General features: G+C 35.6%; 1 protein-coding gene across 9 annotated transcripts in view; it reads left to right on the forward strand.

Annotated features, from left to right (window-relative positions):
- Nucleotides 1-24013, forward strand: part of LOC121413317 (phosphatidylinositol-binding clathrin assembly protein-like) — a 90193-nt gene that overhangs the window by 64748 nt on the left and 1432 nt on the right. For 5 of the 9 annotated variants that reach the window (XM_041606097.1, XM_041606096.1, XM_041606102.1 and 2 more), the window contains 10 exons: nt 1180-1396; nt 2774-2917; nt 5589-6500; nt 12424-12495; nt 13535-13703; nt 16439-16504; nt 17697-17835; nt 20174-20218; nt 21051-21134; nt 22288-22413. In XM_041606097.1, coding sequence (XP_041462031.1) covers nt 1180-1396; nt 2774-2917; nt 5589-6500; nt 12424-12495; nt 13535-13703; nt 16439-16504; nt 17697-17835; nt 20174-20218; nt 21051-21134; nt 22288-22413 — 1974 coding nt within the window. The remainder of the gene's footprint in view (nt 1-1179; nt 1397-2773; nt 2918-5588; nt 6501-12423; nt 12496-13534; nt 13704-16438; nt 16505-17696; nt 17836-20173; nt 20219-21050; nt 21135-22287; nt 22414-24013) is intronic. The other 4 variants (XM_041606099.1, XM_041606100.1, XM_041606103.1 and 1 more) reach the window with 4 other exon arrangements.

The following is a 24013-nucleotide window of genomic DNA, read 5'->3' on the forward strand; positions in this document are numbered from 1 at the left end:
GAGCAAATGTGACTGAGGTATTTATAAGATACGATGGAAAGTGCGGTATACTAACTCAATGTATTACTATCATTTTTACAATAAATGGGTTAGAAAAAATCTTATTGTATGATTAAGATATGTTCACACGGTGAGTAATAGTCTTCAAGTGCCTTTAAGTTCTATGCCATGACACAAAGTATCTCTTTGAAACTGAAAGAATGTTATGTGCATTTTTTTAGAAGGGTGAAACAATTAGAAAAACAATGAATTGTGTATCCTTACATGAACAATATCCAATACTTATCCAAAGACCAAAAAGCTTTGACCCATCCAGGAGGGCATAGCAGGCGTTGCTGCCCCACCCATTTTTTTTTGTTTTTTGCTTGTCAGAAATATTAGTAGACAAAGTGATTAAAGAAACATTAAGCTCATTTATGCAGTAATCTTGGTAACAGTCTATAATTTAGCACCTTGTGGTAGAAACGCATATTCATTTTTGGACACTTTCTTAATGTACACGCTGAACAAGGAATACTCGGTTCATATAATTGGCATAAACCATGGTTTCAAATCATGGATTCAAAACCAGCTTTGTAAGTTTGCGACAATAAAACCGAATTACGTCAGTAATTTCACGTTTAAGCCGAGATGGATGTCTCAGAGCTGTTTCGTAAGATACAAGTGACTTTGCAAATGACTGGTGATCCTTAAGTTCTTAATCAATGCACCAATGAACATTTTGGTCACATAATTTTCACAAGATCTGGGGAGCGTTTCATGAAAGGACTTGTCGGACATTTTATCTGTTAGTTACCATAGTGACAGTACCTCTCAGCCAATCAACGTCAGAGAAAGATGTCAGATCTGACAACTTGTCCAATGAAAATGTTGATGAAACACTCCCCAGATCTGGTGGGTGATTCATGAAAGTTTTCCGTACTGACTAAATTGTCAGTGCTTACAATTTCAGTGAAATCCTTGGTTTTGATTGGCTGAAAGGCACTGGCCTCTGTTTGTTACTATGGTAACTGTCGGAGAAAGACATTTTGTCAGTGCTGACAACTTTCATGAAACGGTCCCCAGTTGTTTGTAAAGTCACTCGTAACTTACAGAAACACATGCCAGGAAATAAAGAATTCAGTTGTCCTGTGAGTCATTCATAAAATCAACCCATTTTGTTCTTTGATTATCTTGCAGGAGCAGAGATTGAAGGAGTCTCACCAGCCAGAGCCAATCACTTTCACCCAGGAGCCTGTAGTCCAGAACACCCCACCGCCAGCAGCAGCAGTACCGGCTCCAGTACCGGCTCCTGCACCAGCTCCTGCTTCAAATCCCTTCATCACCGCTCCAGCAGCACCTCAACCTGTTACAGCATCAACAACGTCCAACCAGGATCTCTTCGCTGCTCCTGCAGGTTTGAAAGCATTAAAAAGAAAAAAAAAAAGTAGAAAACATTGATGTGAAATTCAGAGACTAGCAATTCCTTGTGAGTCTCATACCTAACATGTGATACTGGACATGTTTTTAGTAAACTAATTACATGTAGGGGAAGGCGGGGTAAGTTGTGACAGTTTTTGCTTTTTGCATGTTAGAATTGATATGATTAATAATCTTGTCGAAATAAGTACCTTGCCTTGAAATTTAATTCTTCTGAAATATTTTCCACCTATATATAACTTTCTATCCCCACACTGAAAGTCATCGTGACCTTTGAAAAAAACGATGTCAAATGGCTCAACTTGCCTCATATATGGGGTAAGTTTGAGCCACCTTCTGGGGTAAGTTGAGCCACAAAAACTATGTACAAAATGTATGAGGGGAGAACCAGCGTGTCAATTTTTTGTTTAAGGTCTTTTCACTTGCTATTTCTGTATAAATACTAACATCCTTTAAAAGTAAAAGAGCAGTCATGTAAATTTGCTCCTTTCAGCCAGCATTTCAATCGATTTTTATGGTTTGTTTGTTTTTTAAGATACATTACCATAGGAATTACCATGGCTCAACTTGCCCCATGCTATTTGGCTCAACTTACCCCAGTCCGAACTTAGTGCGATAATTTTGTATCCACACATTTATTATGCATGCATCATATAAAAGACTATGACAAGAATGAAGATCCATACCTGGACTAATAATGTTGTTATGTCTTTATTATATTTAAAGACGTGTGTGTTTATAAAGCACTTATCTATTTCACACTCTTTTTTTACTTTTTTGGCTGAAATTCATATTTTTCCCTCTAAAAAACTACTTTTTGTTTCAAAGTTGAAAACAATGTGGTGGGTTTAGGGGTTATGCTATGGGTCATCAATACATGACACCACCACAATGTCTGACTCATTCATTATTGGCCTGGGGCTGGTGGCTCAACTTGCCCCTATGCTCAACTTACCCCGCCTTCCCCTATATATCATTATTATGTATAAGGGTGTTCATCTTCATCTATGCGGGGCCTTCGCTGTGGAATTCCCTCCCAAGACAGATCAGTAATAGCAAGTGTGTTGAAACATTTAAGATTAAGCTAAAACTCACCTCTATAGCTCCTTTTATCAATGATTTCTGTATTCCTTTGTTTGGTTGGTTTTTCTTTCACTCGCCTTCACTTGTGCGCCTTGAGCATCTCTGATGAGATGGATGTGGCAGCTAATGAATTGCATTTAATATTATAAAAAGTTTTGATAATGTTTTATAACTATCACAAAAAAGTGATTTGCTCCAATTGTTCAAGAGAGGGATTGAATAAAGAATGCTTGGTTTTCATGTGTAATTTCCATTTGTTTGACCACCACAGTAAACAACAACAACCAGCCAGGGATGAAGCCATCACAGGATCTGATAGGTCTTCAATCCAATCCAATGTCGGCCATTCTCCAAGCACAGATGGCTACTCAGGTCATGTCGTCCAACCAACCTCAGGCATGGGGATCACCAAATGGTAAATACACCCCTCTCCCCTTTCTCTCTATCCTCCCCTCTCGATCTGTCCCTTCTACATCTTGCGTAGTGTGTGGAAAGCAGGGCCGGTATTTTGAAAATCATCTTTAAAAAATCTTAAATGTATTCATTATTTTAATAGTCATTACATATTTTAAATCTGTACGTGTAATCAGTTGAAGTGCGCAAATTTGAGCTTATGGACATGCATGTAAGTTTGCGATGTTAGCCAATGGTGTACCTCTTTCGGATACTATGATAATGAAAATGATAAAAGACAATGATTTTCTTAATACTGGCCCAGGGTTGTTTGAGCTAAAGATCACTTTTGAATTTGCTCTTCATCGACTCAATAAAAATATGAAACTTGGATATGCATTCAAGAAGAGAAAGGGTTTCAAATGCTTTTGGGTTGCATGCAGGATCATGATAGTCAAGTTTTGTAAGAACTATGACAAAATGTTAAAACCAATTGCTCAATTGATTTATTAAGTTTTATATCATCTTTCTCATGGGGAATCAATCGATTGGATCATCTTTTCTGAAAGCATGAAGATCGCCTTGTCCTAAGGGAGCATTTTCTTCTGGAACAAATTGCCATTATCTTGAATTCATTTCTCTGTGTTTTTCCATCCATCTTGCCAATATGTTTGTGTAAAGCATCATTATTATCTGTTGTTTCTTTTATTGGTTCATCAGTTATACACATCAAGAAATGAGAGAAGTGGGGGGGGGGGACATTGAAGAAATTAATTTGCAGGAGATTTTTTTTAAGTTACATTAACTTTTGTTACATTTTATCAAGTGGGACAAAATATACTTAATGGAAATCGAAAGGAAAAAGAGAATAAATTTCATATATAGTTAATATTCAATTAGTTTTGAACTGAAGTTGTCTTTTCTTTATATCCATGTGATACATATGCCTCAATTTTTCCAGGGGGGGGGTGGGGGTCAGAATTACCTAAAATTCATGTTTTGATGACTAAAATCATGAGGAGATGATCACATATTGTATGTTTCTTGCTTTCCTATGGAAGTTTTGCGTGTTTTAGAAAGAAAGCTTTGGCTATAAAATTGCTTCTATCTTTGCATTGCCTTGTGTAATAAACCAAAAGCAACAATAAAAAAGTAAAATGCTTAAATTCTTCTCAATATCTTGAGCTTCATTTCTTATTGACTTGATTTGATATAAAGATACTACACAGATTACAATTTCATCTTCATATGTCATCAGAGTTTGACATTTGTACTGCTTTGCTGTGTGTCAAGTCTTAAGTATACTTTACTTGTATCACTCCTGGGCAGCTGTCTCTGAGCCTGTTCCCATTGACATTCCCGGTCCGTCTAATCAGGCCAGTCGATCGGCTCCAGCCAGCTATGTGGACACCCTAGAGCTGTTTGCTCCGTCGCCATTTACAGACAGTACTGTATCATTCTCTATCTGACTAGCTAGTCGATATGTTATAGAATTGTTAGACAAGGGCCTGGTTGCATAAACAGTACTTTAATGGTAACTTTGCCAATTGATTGTAACTACCATGGTCAGAATGCTTCACAGCCAATCAAAATTAAGGTGGACGTTACCATTGGATGGCTGAGTTAACAATAATAGGAGCTTTTATGCTATGGAGCCCTCAGCCCTTGCTTGTAAATAGCTGTGATAGCCAGTTTTAGTATGAGTTGAGATCAGTCTCAAAGTTTTAATTGAACAAAACCCTTTGCTAGATTGGGTCCTTGTAGCCCATTTTCACAATAACGAAGTGAAAATAGTCATGTGACTTAAAGATTCCCTGGAAACGGGAGGATTGTACGTTTGAAACTGATTATTTAACAGTATACCCATGAAAACTCCCTGTTAATGATCGTTGTCTTGGAGGCAATTTTGAAGATAGTATAGGGCATGTTAGGTTGTACCCTTTTGTATGGTGTATACCACCATAATTCTTGTCTCTGATTATTGGTGCCAGACCCTTGAAGAAAGTCTGTTTCTTCCCTTTAGAATGATAGACTTGTGATTAAGATTTCAGATGGAAGTTCCTTTACATTTTACCAAGAGAAATGTCAAATGTTATCAGAATTTTTGTGCAAATGGACTTGGTTTTTGCCGTTGATTGAATGATCAGTAAAGGCCAGCTTGTCTACGAGCCAGTTTCAGTTGTAGTATTAGTATCTCACTCGCATTCTGCCTTCCTTTGTTCATGGTGTTCGTGTCCCTGTGAATTATTATTGCCAAGTGTAGTTAGTATCTGCCTAACGAATTTGGTGAATGAATTTCTGGTAACGTGGCTTTGAGTTATTAAAATTTTATATATGTCCATACACGTAAGTCAAGAAATTTATTTATAGGATTTTTTTTCGCACATTTGCCAGTTCAGACAGAGGATATTTTAATTTGTTTGATATCAATAAAAAGAGATAGTTATTACAGCAATTTATGTTTCAAAAGGCAACATTAATGGAGCAGATGAATTAATTTGAATTTTCAATCTTCTCTTTCCACCCCCGTACATGTCCATAATGCATTCAACCGTGTTGAATATATCTGTTCTTAATGTGATTCTGTGATTTATACTTGTACATCCCAATGTATTATCTTATGTACAATTATGGTATTATATCTCTCCCTACTGGTTATAATCGCTGATTATTGGTTATACTGCTATATGTAGACATGTCAGGGTCTCTTGACCCAAACAACCCTTTCACCTCAAGTGAACCTGCACCCCAAGCTAATGTTGACCAGTCCCCATTCCTAGCTGATTTTGATGGTCAAGCTTCCGTACTGGAGCCCTCTGGTCACGCTCGTGAGCCTGTTGAAGGTGCTGCCAGCAACAAATTTGATCCCTTCGCTGGCATTGAAGATGATTACATGAAAACAAAGAAGAGTGTTGAGCACCCTCAAGACCAAGGGGATCTAATGGCCCCAATGGCTCCTCAGCCAATCCCCATGAATCAGTTGGATCCTTTGTCTCCCAGTGTTGCTTCTGATGGTTCCCTCCTGACTACCCAAGCTCCCTCTCAACCCAAGCAGGTTCCCAACTATACCCCATCCTTTGATACAGTAAGCCAAGGCTTCCCTCCGGCTAGTGACCCAGTTGCTCCTAAATCACCTGCCCGCAGCCCCATTACCCCTAATTATTCCCCCATGTTAGACCCTGTCAGCCCCAACGTACCAACAGCCATTGACCAACCATCTCCCAGGTCTCCGTTCGGTAGCCCTCCAGCCCCAAATTATTCAGTGTCATTTGACCCAATGGGCCATAGCCTTTCCCCGGCTAAGACTCCCAGATCACCCGCTATGAACCCCAAGTTCTCTCCCACCCATCGCCCCACCCCTTTCCCCTCTCCAAACCCATCCCCTCAGGTTCCCTTGCAGAGCGCCCTCGCTTCGTCACCCCTCGTGACTAATCCATCATCAGACTTTACCCCCATCACCACAAATGCTTCAGATGATATCCATGGAGGTTCCCACACCTGGGATGTTGACAAGCCCTCAGAGATCGAGTCCATCTTTGGAGCTCGACCTTTGACTCCGTCCACTGCCGCTGCAGACCAGGGAATCCTTGGACAAGGCTTTGAAAGTAAATGATTACACCTGTTGTGATTGTTGTTGGATGTTTCTTCTTCTGCCCCTCAGTTATTCTCCATGTACACATTTGATGGATATATCCTATGTCTTGTTTTCATGTGAATTATTGGTTCCAGGTGATATCATAATTATCATGACCCTATTACCTGTTCATAGAATCAACTTTATTCAAGCCTTTGTGGTATTATATCTCTCAAGAGTACCTTACATATTGTTGATCCTAGATTTTCTCTCGTGACAATCCAAGTCATATATCTATTTCAAATCGCTTCAAATTGACAGAACCGTTTATATATGGTACGTGTGTTTTTAAATGTAAGTTTACTGCAAATAACAGGTATTTCTTCTGTCAAATTTCTGCTATTAATATGTAAAACAAATATATTGACATTGTTTTGTTTTTGTTTCATCATTACCATTCTTGGATATGTTGTACTTGTAATCAAATCACAAATCACTTCAGTATACCAGAACAAATTGACAATATAATTTCTAATTGGATATTGATTGATTGATACATTCATATCAAACTGTCACCGATGAAGATTTGTTTGTTCAAAGAGCATCTCTACAGTCTAAAGTTTGTCATTATTTCATTATGTATACCAGTGATGTAGATCAGATCAAATTGGCCCTTCCTTTCACTACATGTACCTGTCATTACTAACCGCTTCTGAATATATATTTTCATTGCCCAAAACTAACATTCATATTACCTACTGTAAACCTGGATTGGATACTGTGTTTGATAGAGCAAGATTACTTTTATTCAACATTGTAGAAGGCATTGCCTATTACTAAACATTCCTATAAAATGTTGGAAAAATTGTAGATCGATAGCAACAGATGAACCAAAGCAGTGATAATCCAAGTTTACAGTACAAAAAAGCATACTAGTATGTTACTGCCATTTGAATCACATGATACCCCTCCCAAAATATCCCAATCCATGCACATAAAACATGTATCATGATACAACAATTACTGAATTAAATGTAGTATAAGTATGTTACATCAGCAACTGTGTTACCGAGAATGTAAATCATTTGTTAAAGGGTATGATAGCATTTTTGTTGCTCTGCATATGACATTGTACTTGATGCTCAGGCACAAAATAGTGGAATTCAGATGGACAAATAAAGTCCACATCAGTCATTGTAGATTTAGACCCTACCCCTCCCTCATTTACTAACCACAATGCACCATTCCATAGTGCATTGATGGGAATTGCTGGGGGAGTATTTCACAAGTTATGTCAGTTATTTTCACTCACTAATTTTTTTGTCAGCCAATCAGGTGCAAGGCTCCGCAGTAGCTTATAACGGTTGTTGGTGAAAATCATTGATAAGACTTTTCATGAAACCCTCCCCTACAGTACTGACTGGTTCATAAACTCATCTTCATCATCAGGCTTTTTTTATATATTCATCCATGATAATCTTCTTTGCCCCCCTCACAGAACACCCCCAGCCTATCCTATCTTCCATGATATCATCACCAGGTACCTATCATGGGCATGGTGTGTTCTTAGAATCATCATCAAAATCACCCCCTCCCCCTGCTGCTGCTGCTGCCATCTTGAAATGGTCATTTCTGCAGTTCCTGTTTGTGTAAAATTTACAGGGATGCTTCTCAGGCAAATGACCTGGATGTTCTTAAAAAAAAAAACTTCTACACCGATAAGTTGTCATTTTCTGATATTTAGCTATGAGGGAATTTTAGATAGAATTTGCGATGCAAATATGCTTTGATGCATTTATACCCAGTAGGTCCCTGTATATCACATACGTCTTAATGAGCTTATTTGGCAAAAAAACATTGCTGTGCTCATTTGCAAGGCAGCTGCTTGTGGTCCTTCTTTGCACACTTCATTTCTCACAACAGTTCTGGTTCAAGTAAAGGCTAAAATCTTACAAATTTCATTACCAACTTTGATGCAACGGATCACTTGTTTTGATTGAATTGATGCTGCTCTAAACACATGTAGAATGTAATGAGGAAAAATGATACAAACTGGTGTAAAAACTTCCTTAGTTCCCATGAAATTCAATTTATTGCATAAATGGCCATTTCTCCAATCCATCGTAGGGTGTTAGCGTAGCTTAGGACAATTTCAGTTACTTATTCATCAAACACGGTTTTGCTGGAGAAAGTCATTTACAGCTTCTGTATAGCTGTGAATGCATATATTTTTATACAGTTATTTGGCACCAAAGACACAGACTCCTTCCAAAAAAGTTATCAATCAAATTTCAGGCTGGAAATGTAGTTCCTATAACTTGCATTTATTTTAATATAAATGTATACAAAATTAAAACATCTTCAGCAATTCATGTGTGATGAAGTGATCATTTGTATTAAAGTCTGTGAGATATCGTATTGGTTCCTAGAAAAAGTAGTCTACTTTTGTAGAAGTGTTTCATTAGTTATTTTTCATACATATGTGTAGTGTGCAATAGTTATGTTTGATGTCATATTTGTACAGAAAACATTTGAAAAATATGTTTCATGACATATGAGCCGGCAACAATTTCTCCAATGGAAAGTCTGCACCTAAAAGCCAAGTGTTAAACCTAAACCTCCAATGTTTAACCATAGATCGTAAGAAATGTTGCAGGAGTAAATGTCATGTTACCGAAAAATTATCACTAAAACATTCATTTTGTTTTTCAAAGACACTGTATCTCATTTTTTATGCACTTATTTATTTCATTACATTTTATTTTCTATTCCGTGACATAGAGCATACATTACCCTTTTCAGTTTAAGAAATGTTTTAGATTTTAAAGTGCAATATTTCAGGTTCAAGTCTTTCTTGAAGTTCTACAGTGCGTATCAAAAAAAAGTTTACACTTTGAAAAAATCCTGTAAAATTATAAATTTGTAATATCCTGAAGATTTTTCCACATTTTATCATTGGTACAGATCCATTTAAGCAAATGACGATATAACTATCGAAAAATATTCCCGCTTGAGTGAGCACCGATTACTTTTGAAAAGTTAGTGAAAAATGATTTGCGCAGAAATTTGAAATAGCTATGCGAATAAAAGTAAACCGTTATCATGAAGAACACGTAGAATTTAGCAAGTAAAATTGATTTGAAGATATCTTTGACCTCTTTTAACTTGTTTCCTTGCCCAATACACTTCAAAGAGTGCATTGCGCCCCGCCCCACTCCCCCACACACCAAGGCCACCAAGACGATATTTGATTTACACTGAGCTGTGATTTACATAAAATGAATTAGGCTTGATTTTCATTTTGTTAATAATTGTCAAGCTTAGGAAAAGTGTGGAGAAACAAGTATTAAATGAACAATTAAACGTCAACCCACTTTAAATAACAAAAACTTAGTGAAAAAGTGCTGGAGATGTAAACTGATGTAAACTTTGGTTTAGATTCAGTTATGTCCTCAGATCCAGCTGGCACAAAAAGGGTAAAAGTTGTGCTTACTAAGTGTTGAAATTTCAATTTGGGTGGCAAATTTGTTTAAAAATGCTTGGATGTATCTGTTTTATCTTAATTAACTAAAAGTGCAAGGGAAATGTAGGAAAAATGCGTCGCAGGGTAAGTTTGATTTCGCCCTTTCCCCTTGACACTGCGTGAAAACGAGCATTTCTGCGCAAACAGATTTCTGCGAGCTTTACAAAAATGGACAGTGCTCACTCAAGTGTAACATTCTGTCAAAACTTTTACTTTCATTGGATAGATGAGACCCAAACCCAAGATTATATGTGAAAAAATTACCCACATGTTGTATATTTCTTAATTCCCAGAGCTTTTTCAAAGTGTAAACTTTTTTTTGATACGCACTGTATAACATCACAACATGATAATCATTTGATATTCTTGGGAAAGAATGTACTTTAGTGCATTGTTTTGTGGAAATGTTGTTGAAGAGCTATGGTCTTAGAAATATTTTGTGGCTGGGCTGATAAAGCCTTGTATCTCAAAATGTAAAAGCTCATATTAAACTAGATGTTAATAGTTATAACATGGGTAGCAACCTTCTGCCTCAAAGAGTTCTTCACAGGTGTCAGGAGACTGTTTGCAGACAATATCAGACTGCAACCATTGCTATATTTTAAAAATACAGCATTTCTAAGCTGCCCTCAAAATATTTAAATTTTGAAATAAGAGGTTTTAGCAACCTAGCCACAATGTACAGTATTTTGTGATGTTAAGCAGTGTTTTGACCCAGAGGAAGTTTACCACTGTTGAATAATAGTTTGGTGAAATGTCCTATTATGAAGATTTCAACTTTCTTTTCCCATCAGTTTTAGATGTGTTTGCTGTGTATGTCCATTCTTCTTACACATTGATTTGTTATCAAAAACATTTTAGACCGTATAGCTTCTTTGTAATATTACTTATTGAGTTTGACTTATGCCTTATTTTTGCTAAATAGTAATTCTAGGGTGTCTTTCATGGAGCATCTTGTCTGTGATTTTCACTGTCTAATTTGTTTTTAGCCAATCAGATGCAAGGATTTGAGTAGCTTATAACAGATGTCAGTGAAAAATCACTAACTATTTGTTTCATGAAATACTCCCCTGACCTTTATTCAAGTATTTTCATTTCATCAAAATGAAAAAAAGCAAAGTTCATATTATTCACCGGTGGTTGTTTCATAAAGTTCGTAAAGTTTTGTTAAGTTACCCACGATCATCATGTAGCAAAGAAAGTGTCACCACTCATGCGTAAAGTTGTTGGTAACTTACAAACAGCTTTATGAATCATCCACTTGGTGAATTCAAGCAAGTGAAGTAAACATGACAAAATAACTCTTCAATTGACAAGAGAGGGCAGCATTCTATAATTTCACCAATGGAAATTATAGTCTCTGTTTGAGTAACTGCCCCCTAATATCCATGCTGATGCTCTTTATTAATACTTGTCATGATATTTTTTACCCTTGTTTCTCATAGTCTTGTGGTACAGTAGATTCTTGCGGCTTCGTGGAAGTGAATTGTTGTTTTCCCATTGTGCTGTTGTTATGATGGATCCATTTCCTTGCTTTACCCTTTCTATTTCGGTGTTATCTTTGTGGTGGTTTGATAGCCTCATTGTTGTGACTGTTTGTATTCAAGTGTCAATACTCTCAGTTTCATTTGTAGCTATTTATTTGGTATTTTCACAAGATTTGTAGCTATTACAATTTCCGGTTGGTTCTCTGTACAAACATGTATCTTATTGATCATAGTATAATATGTGATTTGTGTGAAAAGTTTGTTCTGTCAGTATTAACCACTTTTGGTTTATAGAAATGTCACAGTTCGGTGTTGCCAGAATTATATATAGACATCTTACATTGAGTATGTTAGTACCCCCAAGATGTAGCATACAGTTGTACCCAAAGTCTTCATTGCAAGATGAGTTTGAAATTTCATTTCAGAGTGACCCTTGCATCAAGTTGGGTTTATGTGAAACACATGTTGCTTTTTTCCCTCTGTTAGCAATAGCATCAATATACATGTAATTGTTAATGTCTTCATCTACCGATTGTTGGGGGGGGAGTATTTTTTGGTCATTACAATCAAAGAATACATGTAGATGTTAGACATGATTATTTTAAGTGTGAAATGACATTGAAGACAATGCCAGGCATATCATTTTCTGTCAGGAATTATTTAAAAAAAAATCTGTTATGTCATTGCAATACATTTTTGCAAATCCTTCATTTTTATATATTTTTCAATCTTTCTTGCTTTTTCACCCAATGGAATTCATTTTGACATTTCAATATCATGTATGTGGGTCTACATGTAAATGTGTTAGCAGCTGTCTATTTGAAAATTTTATTGGAGACATTCATTTTGAGTGTGTGCTTTCACCTATATGTGCTTAAATCACGTTGTGTACGCATCTGTCCATTTTTTCCATGCGATTTTCTTCTCTCATTTCCATTTCACAGGTTTTGCAAATAATAATGACATAGGGGCAAACTTTGACAAGGCGTTTGGCAACACTATTACACAGCCTGCAGGTAACTGTGCATGCAAAGTCTCCTGGGTGTCTTTCCTTTCTTTCCCTAAAAAAAATGAAAAATAAATAAATAGCTGCATGATTTTGAGCTTGGGTTTATGGGATATGGTTGGAATTCACAAGTGAGGTCTAAACTGCTTCCTGGCGTCAACTCCCACCCGATTATGGCCACCTAGTGTACATGTACAGTGAATATGATTCACCTTACAAAGGCGAATGTACAAAGGCAATGTTTGGTACCCCTCCCTAGTTTAAACCTCTTTTGTGAATTTGAACCTGAGAGTTACAATTAAAGAGAATATTAGAGAATATCATTGTACATTTTAATGTCAGTAATGATTAAAATCACAATTGTTTTTCACTAAGATGTTTTTTATTAGAGAGGTTTGTATCTATCTATAATTTTTGCATTCATTCAAGTAATGGTATTACATGTATCTATCTGAAATTAAAATAATATATACTATTTTCATTATCCACCACAAAATCAGTTATTCCAAAGTTGTTTAATAATGTCTTCATACATTCATAACGTTGCGGTTCAAAAGTAGTCACAATCAGAACCACTTGTGATTTTCACTTTCACTCATTCAAACATGTATTGAATGTTATAAGACTATTATGCTGTGCTTCGAAAATTAAGAAAAAAAAATACTTCAACCAAATTTCAATTCTTTTTATGAGGATTTGAGGTTATCCCTCACTGATATCTAAGGTGGATTTAAAAAATATTGGCTTCAAATTAGTCATAACCATCGCATATGGTTTTATGAAACTTTTCTCATGCCCATCACATAAAAAACTTATTAACACTCTTCCACCATTGCACTTTACATAACATGTTAACCAAGCTCAACGGCCAATTACATCATATGCAACTTGGCTTATGGGAATTTGTACGTAGAACAACATAGAAATGTATGATAATCCAGTGTTAATGTTAATTACGCAATGGTGAGGAGATCATAGCCGACCTATCAGAAGCCTTCTTTCATATTACTTATCTTTAACACATTCTTTGCTTCTCCTTCTTCCCTCAGTCCAAACCTCTGCACCCATCATGGGTGACGTCCTCCAGCCCATGAATAAACAACCTCTACCGCCCTCACAGGCAGAGGTCATGGCTACCAATGGAGGTAACAACCTAGACTCGACGCTCGTCAAATTAGCAACGAATTTGGATATCAAAGGCTCTGCATCTCCCAAAAAGTGAGTATAAATTGCAACTTTGTTTTCTTGGTTCTTTGCTTTTTTTTTAGGTGTTACAAGGTGATTTAAAGTAAATATTTTCCCTGTAGAAGTGTGTCTATTAACACCGCATTCACAAGAATAGTAAACATGAGCAACCAATATGCATAAACAATGGAATAATGTAACAAAATTAGCAATTTTCAATTTGTTTGCAAAACAAAACAAAAAACAAAGCAAAAACCATAAAAACCCATTTTTTTTAGTATGCAAGCATTGGCTATAACTATCTTGCCTACAGAGAAAATATATAGATACGCAGTTGATATTTGGAAAGTGATATTTTTCTTGATTCCTTACATTTTCATAGCTAGCAGAAGAGAATTATCTGAAGATGATATTCTAAACATCTGTTTCCAAAAAGGAAGTTATTTCACTCTATGAAATTATTTCAACTCCGAACATTAAAGCAACAAATCTATGGCTATAGCTTCTTAATAATGATGGTAGTTTTTAACCAATTTGATTCGCTTGGGAATAGATTAATTCCATCAGTTCCTTACCTCTTCCATTGAAAAGATATTGTTTCACTAGATGCTTCATAGTCTAATGATTAATTGTAGTATTATCATGTTTTTCATGGACAATGTAATGGGGCCTTTTGCGGTGTAAGGGATGATAATTTGCACTTTAATACATTGACATTTTGCAGTGAAATTTCCTTTCAATGAAAATCAATATTCTTTATTGCGGTGCAGTTAATTGAATTTAGACTTGATCATGTAGTATAGATGTTTTGTCTATGAAAGATTGCACTTGCTTTGATACATTTCATGCATGTCATGAGAGAGAAAAAAAAATTTTACTCATGAAAGCTGTATACATGTATGTTATGAAATGCTTTGAACTAATGGCTGTTTTAGTGTAGTTTCAGTAGTATACTCATTTCATATATGTTTCATTTAGTATTATATATATGCCACGATATTGCTATTATATAAATGTTAATTCATATACAGCCACTGTATTGTTTTGTTGATGTTGCTGTAGTGTGTAATGTGTCTTATTTCATTCACTGTCAGTATGGCATTAACTTCCTTTTAAAATTACAAGGCTTTATTCTTTTCCGTCATAAGTCACAGTTTGTCGAGTGTTTCTGTCTGTTTACAGTGTGTCTTGTTTCTGTTCTGAAACCATTGTTCTAACATTTGATATATATCCGTATTCATTGTCCTTTTTCAATTTTCCAGAACTTTTATTTACCAATCGCACTTCCTTGTTACTCTTAACACCAGGTCCAGCGTTGGTCAGACCCCAAAAATAATTGAACCCAGTTTCTCGATTTTACCGGGTGAGCGGCAAGGAAATTGGCAGGCCTTAAATTTTGATAAATTTAGGACAAGGACCGCTTTTCAAAAGGGCACATTTTATGTTACAGCTTAAATGAAAAGATGAATAAATAAAAATGGCAGAAAAATATTCAAGGCTAGTGGAACATTAAGGCCAATCAATAGAATACCCAATACCACAGCCTTGATTTAATTTTAACTATGCACCCAATTAGAAATACAAACAATTCTAAAGAAGTCACATACTTTTTAACATCATATCCATATTTCAATAATTTCATGCAACATTTGAATCACTTCAGATGAATTTTCCATCTGCAACTGATACTGGACATGATCTTTAGTATTCTACATGATTTGAATGTCATTATTTTGCTACTTTAGCATTTATGTTCCTAAGTCATTTTAAATCATCTCACTTTCTCTCTCTTAATCCCTCATTATCTCTCTCCGAGAGGCCTTGATTTATTTGTGTATTAATCCATGTTTTGTTAACCTAAACATATTAATTATAGGGCACATAATAAGTGGCTTAGTTGGTTTATAATGCTTTATTCTCATTTTTACACAAATCTACATAAAGTTGACTCGCCCATTTTAACAATTCCTCTTTTTTCCATTTGGTTTGCTTTTCTTCTTTGCACATTCATGTATCATTCTTTCCTTCCCTTTCCCTTGCAAAACATTTTGTTTGTTTCATTGCAAAACCCCTTCCCTATGATGCCAATATTTTTGTGGCAACTTTCTGTTGTTTAAAAAAAATTATTTTGGGTAAATTTGTCCATTCAAAACACAAACCTGCAAATCCATCAAACTAATTTAAAAAACTCCTTGTTTCACATTTCTTCTCCTGTTTCACTTTTTAACCACCTTGTATTGACTTCTCCCCTTCCATTTTCCCGCCCTATTTTATTTTCACATCCTGAATATTTTTATAATGATTTTTATGCATACATCTCTCTCATTCCTTTCTTTTGCTGCTTTCTGATAACGCCCTTATTTAAATTCATTCTTTCTCAATCTCACATGTACATATATGTATACTTCAAATCCTCACCATACACCCCCCCCCCTTCCCCCACTTATGCACCCCAATACACATTCTCACCACTCATTATCACCCCTCTCCTTTTCACCATCAAATCTCCATTTCCTCTTCCATCTATTCTAATTTCGTTTTTCTAATTTCTTCATCCCTTTTTCCATTCATCATTCAAATTTCCAATGCCTTAATCACCGTATTTCCCATTTTTTGCTTCTCCAATACACCCATCCCATCTATCCTGCATCACATCACCCCTACCCATCACCATATGCCTATCATCCTCCATTCTTCATCATCTCTTTCTCTGGGATGCGTTCCGTTTGCGGTGCTCTCATGCCCTCTCTCATCACACACTAATGCAGAACTGCTGGAGCTGGGAGTGGAAGTGGTGTACTTGATTTTGATCTTCATGGAATGGGCCGTTTGAAGTAGGTGCTCGGTGGCGTAGTCGTGTCTATTAACCCCATTTAATCCATTGGTGGCTGGGGGTGTCATTTAGGGTGCATGCTTCAAGTAGATTAGCATCCAAAGGGTTAATTCTCAAACCTCTACAATGCATTCGCTTCACATTAAAGTCAGGCATAGACCTCTAACCAGCATTTTCCTATAAAACATAAGTTTCTTGTCAAACTTGTAGATCCCTAACAATAAGAATATACTTCTGATGGTTTTCATTTTAAAAATTCTTTTATCCTAACAAATCTCTTTGTTGCTCTGTGTTTCTTTCAAAACCATGTCATGCAATTATCTTACATATTTGAGCTTGTGATTACATGCACCTTAATAATATTTCTTCTTTTATTACACTACATTGTTTATTCAGACCATGTTTTGATGATTACATTCCTAATCAATTGCGAGTATTTGACTTGGTTTAAATTGTGTGGTGCACCAATGATTTCTTTTCATAATTGCATCCTTTCCTAAACATTTTTGCATTTTCTTCTTATTTTTTTATGTGTCAAATTTAGAATGGATAGAGGGTGCAAATCATTTGTAAACATACTTGGACAATTTCATGCTGATTGCAGGTCTATGCCATGATAATATTTTTTTGAGAAAGAAAATCATTCCATACTCATTGTTGATCAATAAAGCTGATTAATTTGCCTTGAAAGTTTGGCCCATTACATATACATATAGTTGCATGTCCATTTGAGGCTGGCTGGCTGTCAATTTAAGTGTAATTGCATGACATGATTATGATTCTTAAATTGAAAAAAATAATGTTTTTATAATTTCTCCATATAAAAAGCAGAAATGCTGTGTATAAACTATAATTAATCATTTTTATGTAATATTCCAATTTGAAAAGAATACACATTAGAATTGAACATCTGTATTTCTTTCTTATGTTTTGATTTTAAACATGATTTAATTATAATAATGTAATTAATATACCAGTAAGCTGATAACTACTGAAATATTATGTTTCTAAAGAATGAATACACATATACAAAACAAAGTTCCAATTGGCTGGGTAATGTTTTTTCATAAAGTAACATTTTTTGTTTTACTTTAATCTAATTACATGATTTATTTAAGTTGCTGTAAACATCCTTAAAAGTGAACTACCTTGTTGAATTGGTCTTGATCCTTAAACCTTGATTTGTGTTATAGGACGGAACACCAGTGGACTAAGAACTCACCATCACAGAGGACTGGAGGGGCAGGTTGGTCACCTCAGAAGGTTCCGATGGGGTCATCAGCTGCCCCTGCATGGGGTGGAACGGCAGCCCCGATGGGTGGTGGTTACATGGTAAGACATTCAACAGGGATTTGAATCCAGGCTCTCAAGTCCAGAGCACTGTAGACAACTTATCTGTTTTGTACAATGTGTCATTCAATAAAGTTTGGGTGGTACACAATGACCGTATTCTGAAGTCGGGTTTAATTTAAACTCTGGTTTTAAGTTGTGATTTTAACTATGGAAAGCCCATTGTTACATAAATCTCTAACAGTAGACGTTCAATGTATCAACTTGTTTGACTCCCAAAACATTATTAACTGCCTGGAAAGGATAAGTATGACAGTTGCCTTCTCCGTTAATAATAAGTGAAAAGCACAGTTAACATGAGAAGCATTCACTGTAAACAAAATTTTGAAACATTTGGCTTCCCATAATTTTAGCAAAGAGTTAGACCATGGTCTATAGTTAAACCCGACTTCAGAATATGGGCCTTTGAGTATGTTAAATCTAAGGGAAATATGGGTCTATTTCACAAATTTTAAAGTCTGATTACATATCGTACCAAAATTCTCAACCGAGTGTGGTTTATAATGCATTACTAATCAGATCATACCTGTAGGATTGCACTTGTTTGAATTATAATTGAAATTGCACATTAAATATCATGTGCTCGTTTAAACTTTCGTGTGACTTCGTCTTACTTTATCTTTGTGAAACATTCCCCCTTATTACTATCATCAAACTATTAATCACAACAGATCATTTCACGGAGACATGACATTTGCTCCTGCGACATTTGCTCCGGTGTTAATATCTCAGAAGGCATAGGGTTAGAGTTAGGATTGTCATAGAGCTTTTGGTTCAGAATACTGTGAAGATAAGGGTTAGGGTTTATTAAGTGTTGGAGGTTACATTTTATATTTGGCCTAACGTGTAGGTTATGCATTGGAGCAATTATCAATAGAGCAAATGACATGGAACCTATTTCACTGCACAATTAACATCAAACATTCATTAAACTTTAGATTTTCACTACAAAACGATGCAGACCTAAAATGGAATACCATTTTATCTTAAAGAATACCAAGTTTGGATTTGCAAATTTCAAACTTCTATAAGTATTTTCTGTCGTCATATTCATTTCTGATGTACACCAACTGCAAATTTATGCAGAAATACTGAAATTTAAAAAAATGTGATCTTTACTATTGTGAAAAATAAAAATGGAAGACTTAATTAATTGCCCCCTTATTCAGTTTTTTGCCGAAATAATCACAGTTCCCTAAATTGGCAACATGGAATCCTCAACATAGTGATGCAAATGTTGCAACGTTAAATAAAAAAAATTGATCAAATAAGCTTTAAATAATTCATTGTCCAGAATAACTTCATTCATCTCACCTCTCTTGTCTTCACCTGTAGCATTTGGGCCCTGTAGTATAAGGCTTAGTGATTGATGGGAGGGCTGATTTTTACGATTGATCATACAATAATAAATCAATGCAATCATTCATAGATACACGTATCTCAATACTATGATCAATTCCAATGCTTTATGATACAGGGCCCAGTAAAGAACTAACCTATCATTGCTTTCTGTTTGCTTGCTTACCTTCCTATTCATCACATTTTCATTTGCTTTGTTTATTAAATTCACTTCATCTTCTGCAATCAGGGGCCTGTTGCAGAATGAGTTGTGATCAGACGCAACTGAAAAAATCTTGCGCAACTTGATTTTCTGCAACAGGCCCCTGTTCATGTGAAATTTATATAATGCATGAATTATATCATTTCAGGGTTTGTTGTTGGGACAATATGAGCAAAAATATATTGTTCGTCAAAAGTTAAAGTTTAGAATAAAATATTAATGTAGCCATACTCGGGATGTACATTTACATGTATAATCCTGTTTGGCAAGAATTTTGATATGATAAACACAATTCAAACCATTCCGGAGAATTTGAGGAATGATTTTAAAACTTCAAAAAAGATTTGAACTAGCTTCTGATGAAAACAATTTTAATGTCAAATTTGTTTTATCAATTTATAATGACAGATACATGTAGGCTGCCTCCATTAGACAGATTTGTTCATTGTGTTTTAATTTCATTATTCAGAAGTTTATGTATATGTTATCATGCTGCATTCATTTTGCCTTTGTATTTATATCTCACATTCATTACTTGAATCTGTCCTTATATAGTCTCATTTCATCTCCCATAGCATTTCATTTTGTATTGTGTGACATCATTTCCTTCATTGTAACCTCCTTTTAACTAATATTCATGTTGTTTGTCATTATAATATCCTGTCCTCATTTGAAACATATTGCTAACAAATTTCATTTCTGTTAACACAATTCTCACTTCATGCTTTCACAAAAAAACATTAAAATAATGATGTAAAGGAGCTTGAGTCTGCACCAACACCTCCACCACCAAATACTACCATGGTGAGTTTGAACACCCCTGTTTGACTAAATGGTTCAGTCTTCAAGGAGTATTGTACCCAATGGCTATATTGCTGTTTGTCTTTTGTGCTATAAATCATTATAATGGAGGTGAACTTGAGATGGGTTTTTTGTCAATGATGTTCTTTTTCTGCTTCCAGTAAGAAAAAAGGCCTATATACAGTGTGAGAAGTATATACATATTTGAAAGTGTTTATATAAACCTTTCACACTATTGTGCTTAGAAAATGCAGTGATAAAGGTAACTTTACATTAGTGGTGTAGTACAGAACACTACATCTTGCTAGTCCAGTATATATGCTTATATATTCTTTTTTCCAATTTTCTTGTATTCAAGCATGATTTAAGCTAATTCAAGGTTGTGTCAGTTGGACCCAGCCCTTATTTCCATGATAGATTTAAAGAACAGTTCCATTTGGAAAAAAATCTAGAATGCGGGCGCGTTGGTTCTAGTGGTTCTGACTCTCGCCTTTCAAACAGAGGGTCGTGGGTTCGAATCTTAACCATGGCATGTTTTCCTTCAGCAAGAGATTTATCTGCACTGTGCTGCACTCGACCCAGGTGAGGTGAATGGGTACCCAGCAGGATTAATTCCTTGCATGCACTGAGCGCCGGTAATGGTAGCTCTAGCTAAAGCCGGGGTAATAATAGCAGCACTTTTGTATCCTCAGGCAAACGGCGCTTTATAAATACAGCTATTATTATTATTATTATTATTAAGAAAGAATTTCAGACAAAGATCTAGAGCTTTGTTCTTGCTAATTAGAATGTAAGCGCATCATGCTTATTATTGTCTATATATGTTCGGTTTCAGGGTGGTCAGACAGCCGATTGGAGGGGTCAAGCATTCTCAGGACAATTTGGTGCTCAACAGCCAGGAATGGTCCAACCTGGAATGGTATGTTTTTCTTTTACAAGGTGATGATAACTGGGCCCTGTCTTACAAAGAGATGCATGAAAGGACTTGTGAGACGTTTTATCTAAAAAGTCACTTTTTATCCGTCAGTTACCGTAGTAACAGTGCCTCTTAGCCAATCGAAATCGAGAAAAATGTCAGATATGACAACTTGTGGAACAAAAATATTGATGAAACGCTCCCCTGTTGGATGTTTCGTAAAGTAAGTTACAATTAAATGATGTATCCATTTGTAGCTGACTTGGCACCTAAGAACATGTTCCAGTCTTGTGTAAAGTGTTTTGTAACAGCTCTTTGAGACACTCACATGTTAATCACTGCTTTATTTTTATGATTGATTGTACATTGTAGTCAATGCAATCAGTCGTTTAATAAAATGTTCTATGATCATTGCTAAGCTTTGTGTTGCGGGCCCCTGGGCTTCATCTTACGAAGAGTTGCGATAAATTCGAATCAATCTCAAATTACGATTGATCTAGTTCTTTGTAGTTAAGATATAGGAGTTTTAGATCATTCACAATTAGAGTTTGATGTGAATCTATCGCAACTCTTTGTAAGACAGGGCCCAAGTGAGTACTTCATAAAGCATCCTGATGGTGATTTACAATTGGTATTTGTACTGAAGATTTTCTCAGCCAAGCAGAAGGATTTTAGGTGCTTAAACCTGTGTTCAGTGAGAAGTACTAACAATAACTTTCAAGTCAGAATGATGATATCCCAAGTCCTTCCGAAACACATTGAAACATTGAATGATAATATATTTGTGCCATTCAAGTATGGAATATTAATCTTATTACAATTTTCACTGAACAGTTACAAGCTCCTAAAATCCTTGCATCCGACTGGCTGAGCCAATACCCTCATACCCTTGGAAGCACATGAATACATGGTGCCCGTTTCATATAGTTGTTCGTAAGTTAAGAGCGACTTTAAGAACTGCGTTAAACCATCGTCAATGAACATTTTGGTGTATACCATTCACCAAAAGAAAGCATCACCAGTCGTTCTTAAAGTCGCTCTTAACTTACGAACAGCTTTATGAAACACCCACATGGAATGATAATAGATATGTACGTTCTCAGTACAGAATAGTATTATTATTATTACATTGGAGTTTTTGTACTTTTTTTTATAGGGCATGGGTGTAAGACCAGTGGGTATGGCACCGATGGGCATGTATGGTCAACCTGTAGGAGGTATGGCTCAACCTATGTACAACCAACCAACGAGACCACCAGCACAAGCACCAGCAGATCCATTTGTAAGTTCTTCTTGTTAAAGGAGAATGAAACCATTGGAACAAGATAGCTTGTGTGAAAACAGAAAAATCAAAGAAACAGATCAACGAAAGTTTGAGAAAAATCGGACAAATAATGAGAAAGTTATGAGCATTTGAATATTGCGATCACTAATGCTATGGAGATAGCAAATTGGCAATGCGACAAAGATGTGTGATGTCACTTGTGAACAACTCTCCCCATTACTTTATTATATATTTCACTTGAATTGCCTCTTTTATCACATCTATCCATAAATCATGTGTTCTTTCTACATGAGGGCATGTAATACATATTTTTTAAGAATACATCATGGATAAAGAGTTTTTATCATCATAAGAAAAAGCAAAAAAAAAATTTTGAGGGTATTTTATAGTCCACCAAAGGGAAAGTTGTTCATCAGTGACATCACACATCCTTGTCGCATTGCCAATGTGAGGATCTCCATAGCATTAGTGATTGCAATATTGAATTGCTCATAACTTTCTCACTATTTGTCCGATTTTTCTCAAACTTTCTTTATTCTTATTCTCTGATTTTTCTGTTTCTACACAAGCCTATTTGTTCCAAAGGTTTCATTCCCCTTTAATGTAGAGTATTGACCTGTCCATGAAATGTGATATAATTGATGGATTCCATTTAACATTGTTGGTGGGCTGTTAAAACTTCTCTCAAGAAAAACAAACCCTCAAAATTATTCAAGCGTTATGAAATGAATGGCAACCTTGTTTTGGCTATAAGGAGACCAAGGTTGCCACCTTTGTCATAGCATTGAATCTAAAATACAGCTTGTTCTAAGCTGTCTTCAAAATCTTTGAATTTGAGATACAAGGTTTGAACAACCCACCAATGATCCCCTTACCAACCAAGTCTATGTTTGATTTACAATGGTAACATCACCTTCAACATTGACAGCCAAAATTAACATATATTTTTTTGCAAAGTGCATTTGGTAAAATGAAAAATCACTTTTGTTAATACACTGTACTGCTTAATTTGTATCTCTATCACATTGTATAGTTTGCACTTGATTTCAAAAGTGATATTTTCTGGTAAAATTGGATTTAATTTAAAGAGAAATTCCAGTAGTTGTAGTAAACACTGATTTCATGAGAAAGTCTGTAAAACAAGGCTTAATTGTCAGTATATCATCGAGGATCTAGATCTGGTACAGTTACATTAACTGAACTTTGTGAAATCTTGAAATCTATGCTGAAAAATGTTCACACCGAAGATCCCCAACACAGATAAGCACATGTCGGACAATGTATAATATTGCGTAGAGCGTCGGGCGCGATGCCCTACCCGAATCCTGTGCTTATTTGCTGATTTCTCAGCAATTACACAATTTCTTCCAGAATCCTTTGGCACATGCGTTTTATTTATACAAACAGACACTTCGGTGGTCATTTCATTGGATTCTGTACGAACTCATTTTGATGTCGTTACCAAAACTAGCATTTACCTTTAAAAAAATCATTCTGGATTAGACTGGGGCGCTGTTTCCCATGATTTGTTATACAAAATAATATGAGTATTTTATTTTAAATTGATTTCAACCAATAAAATGCCATAATTCCCAAA

This window comes from Lytechinus variegatus, chromosome 4 (assembly GCF_018143015.1).
Source record: "Lytechinus variegatus isolate NC3 chromosome 4, Lvar_3.0, whole genome shotgun sequence".
In the NCBI taxonomy this organism is placed as follows: Eukaryota; Metazoa; Echinodermata; class Echinoidea; order Temnopleuroida; family Toxopneustidae; genus Lytechinus; species Lytechinus variegatus.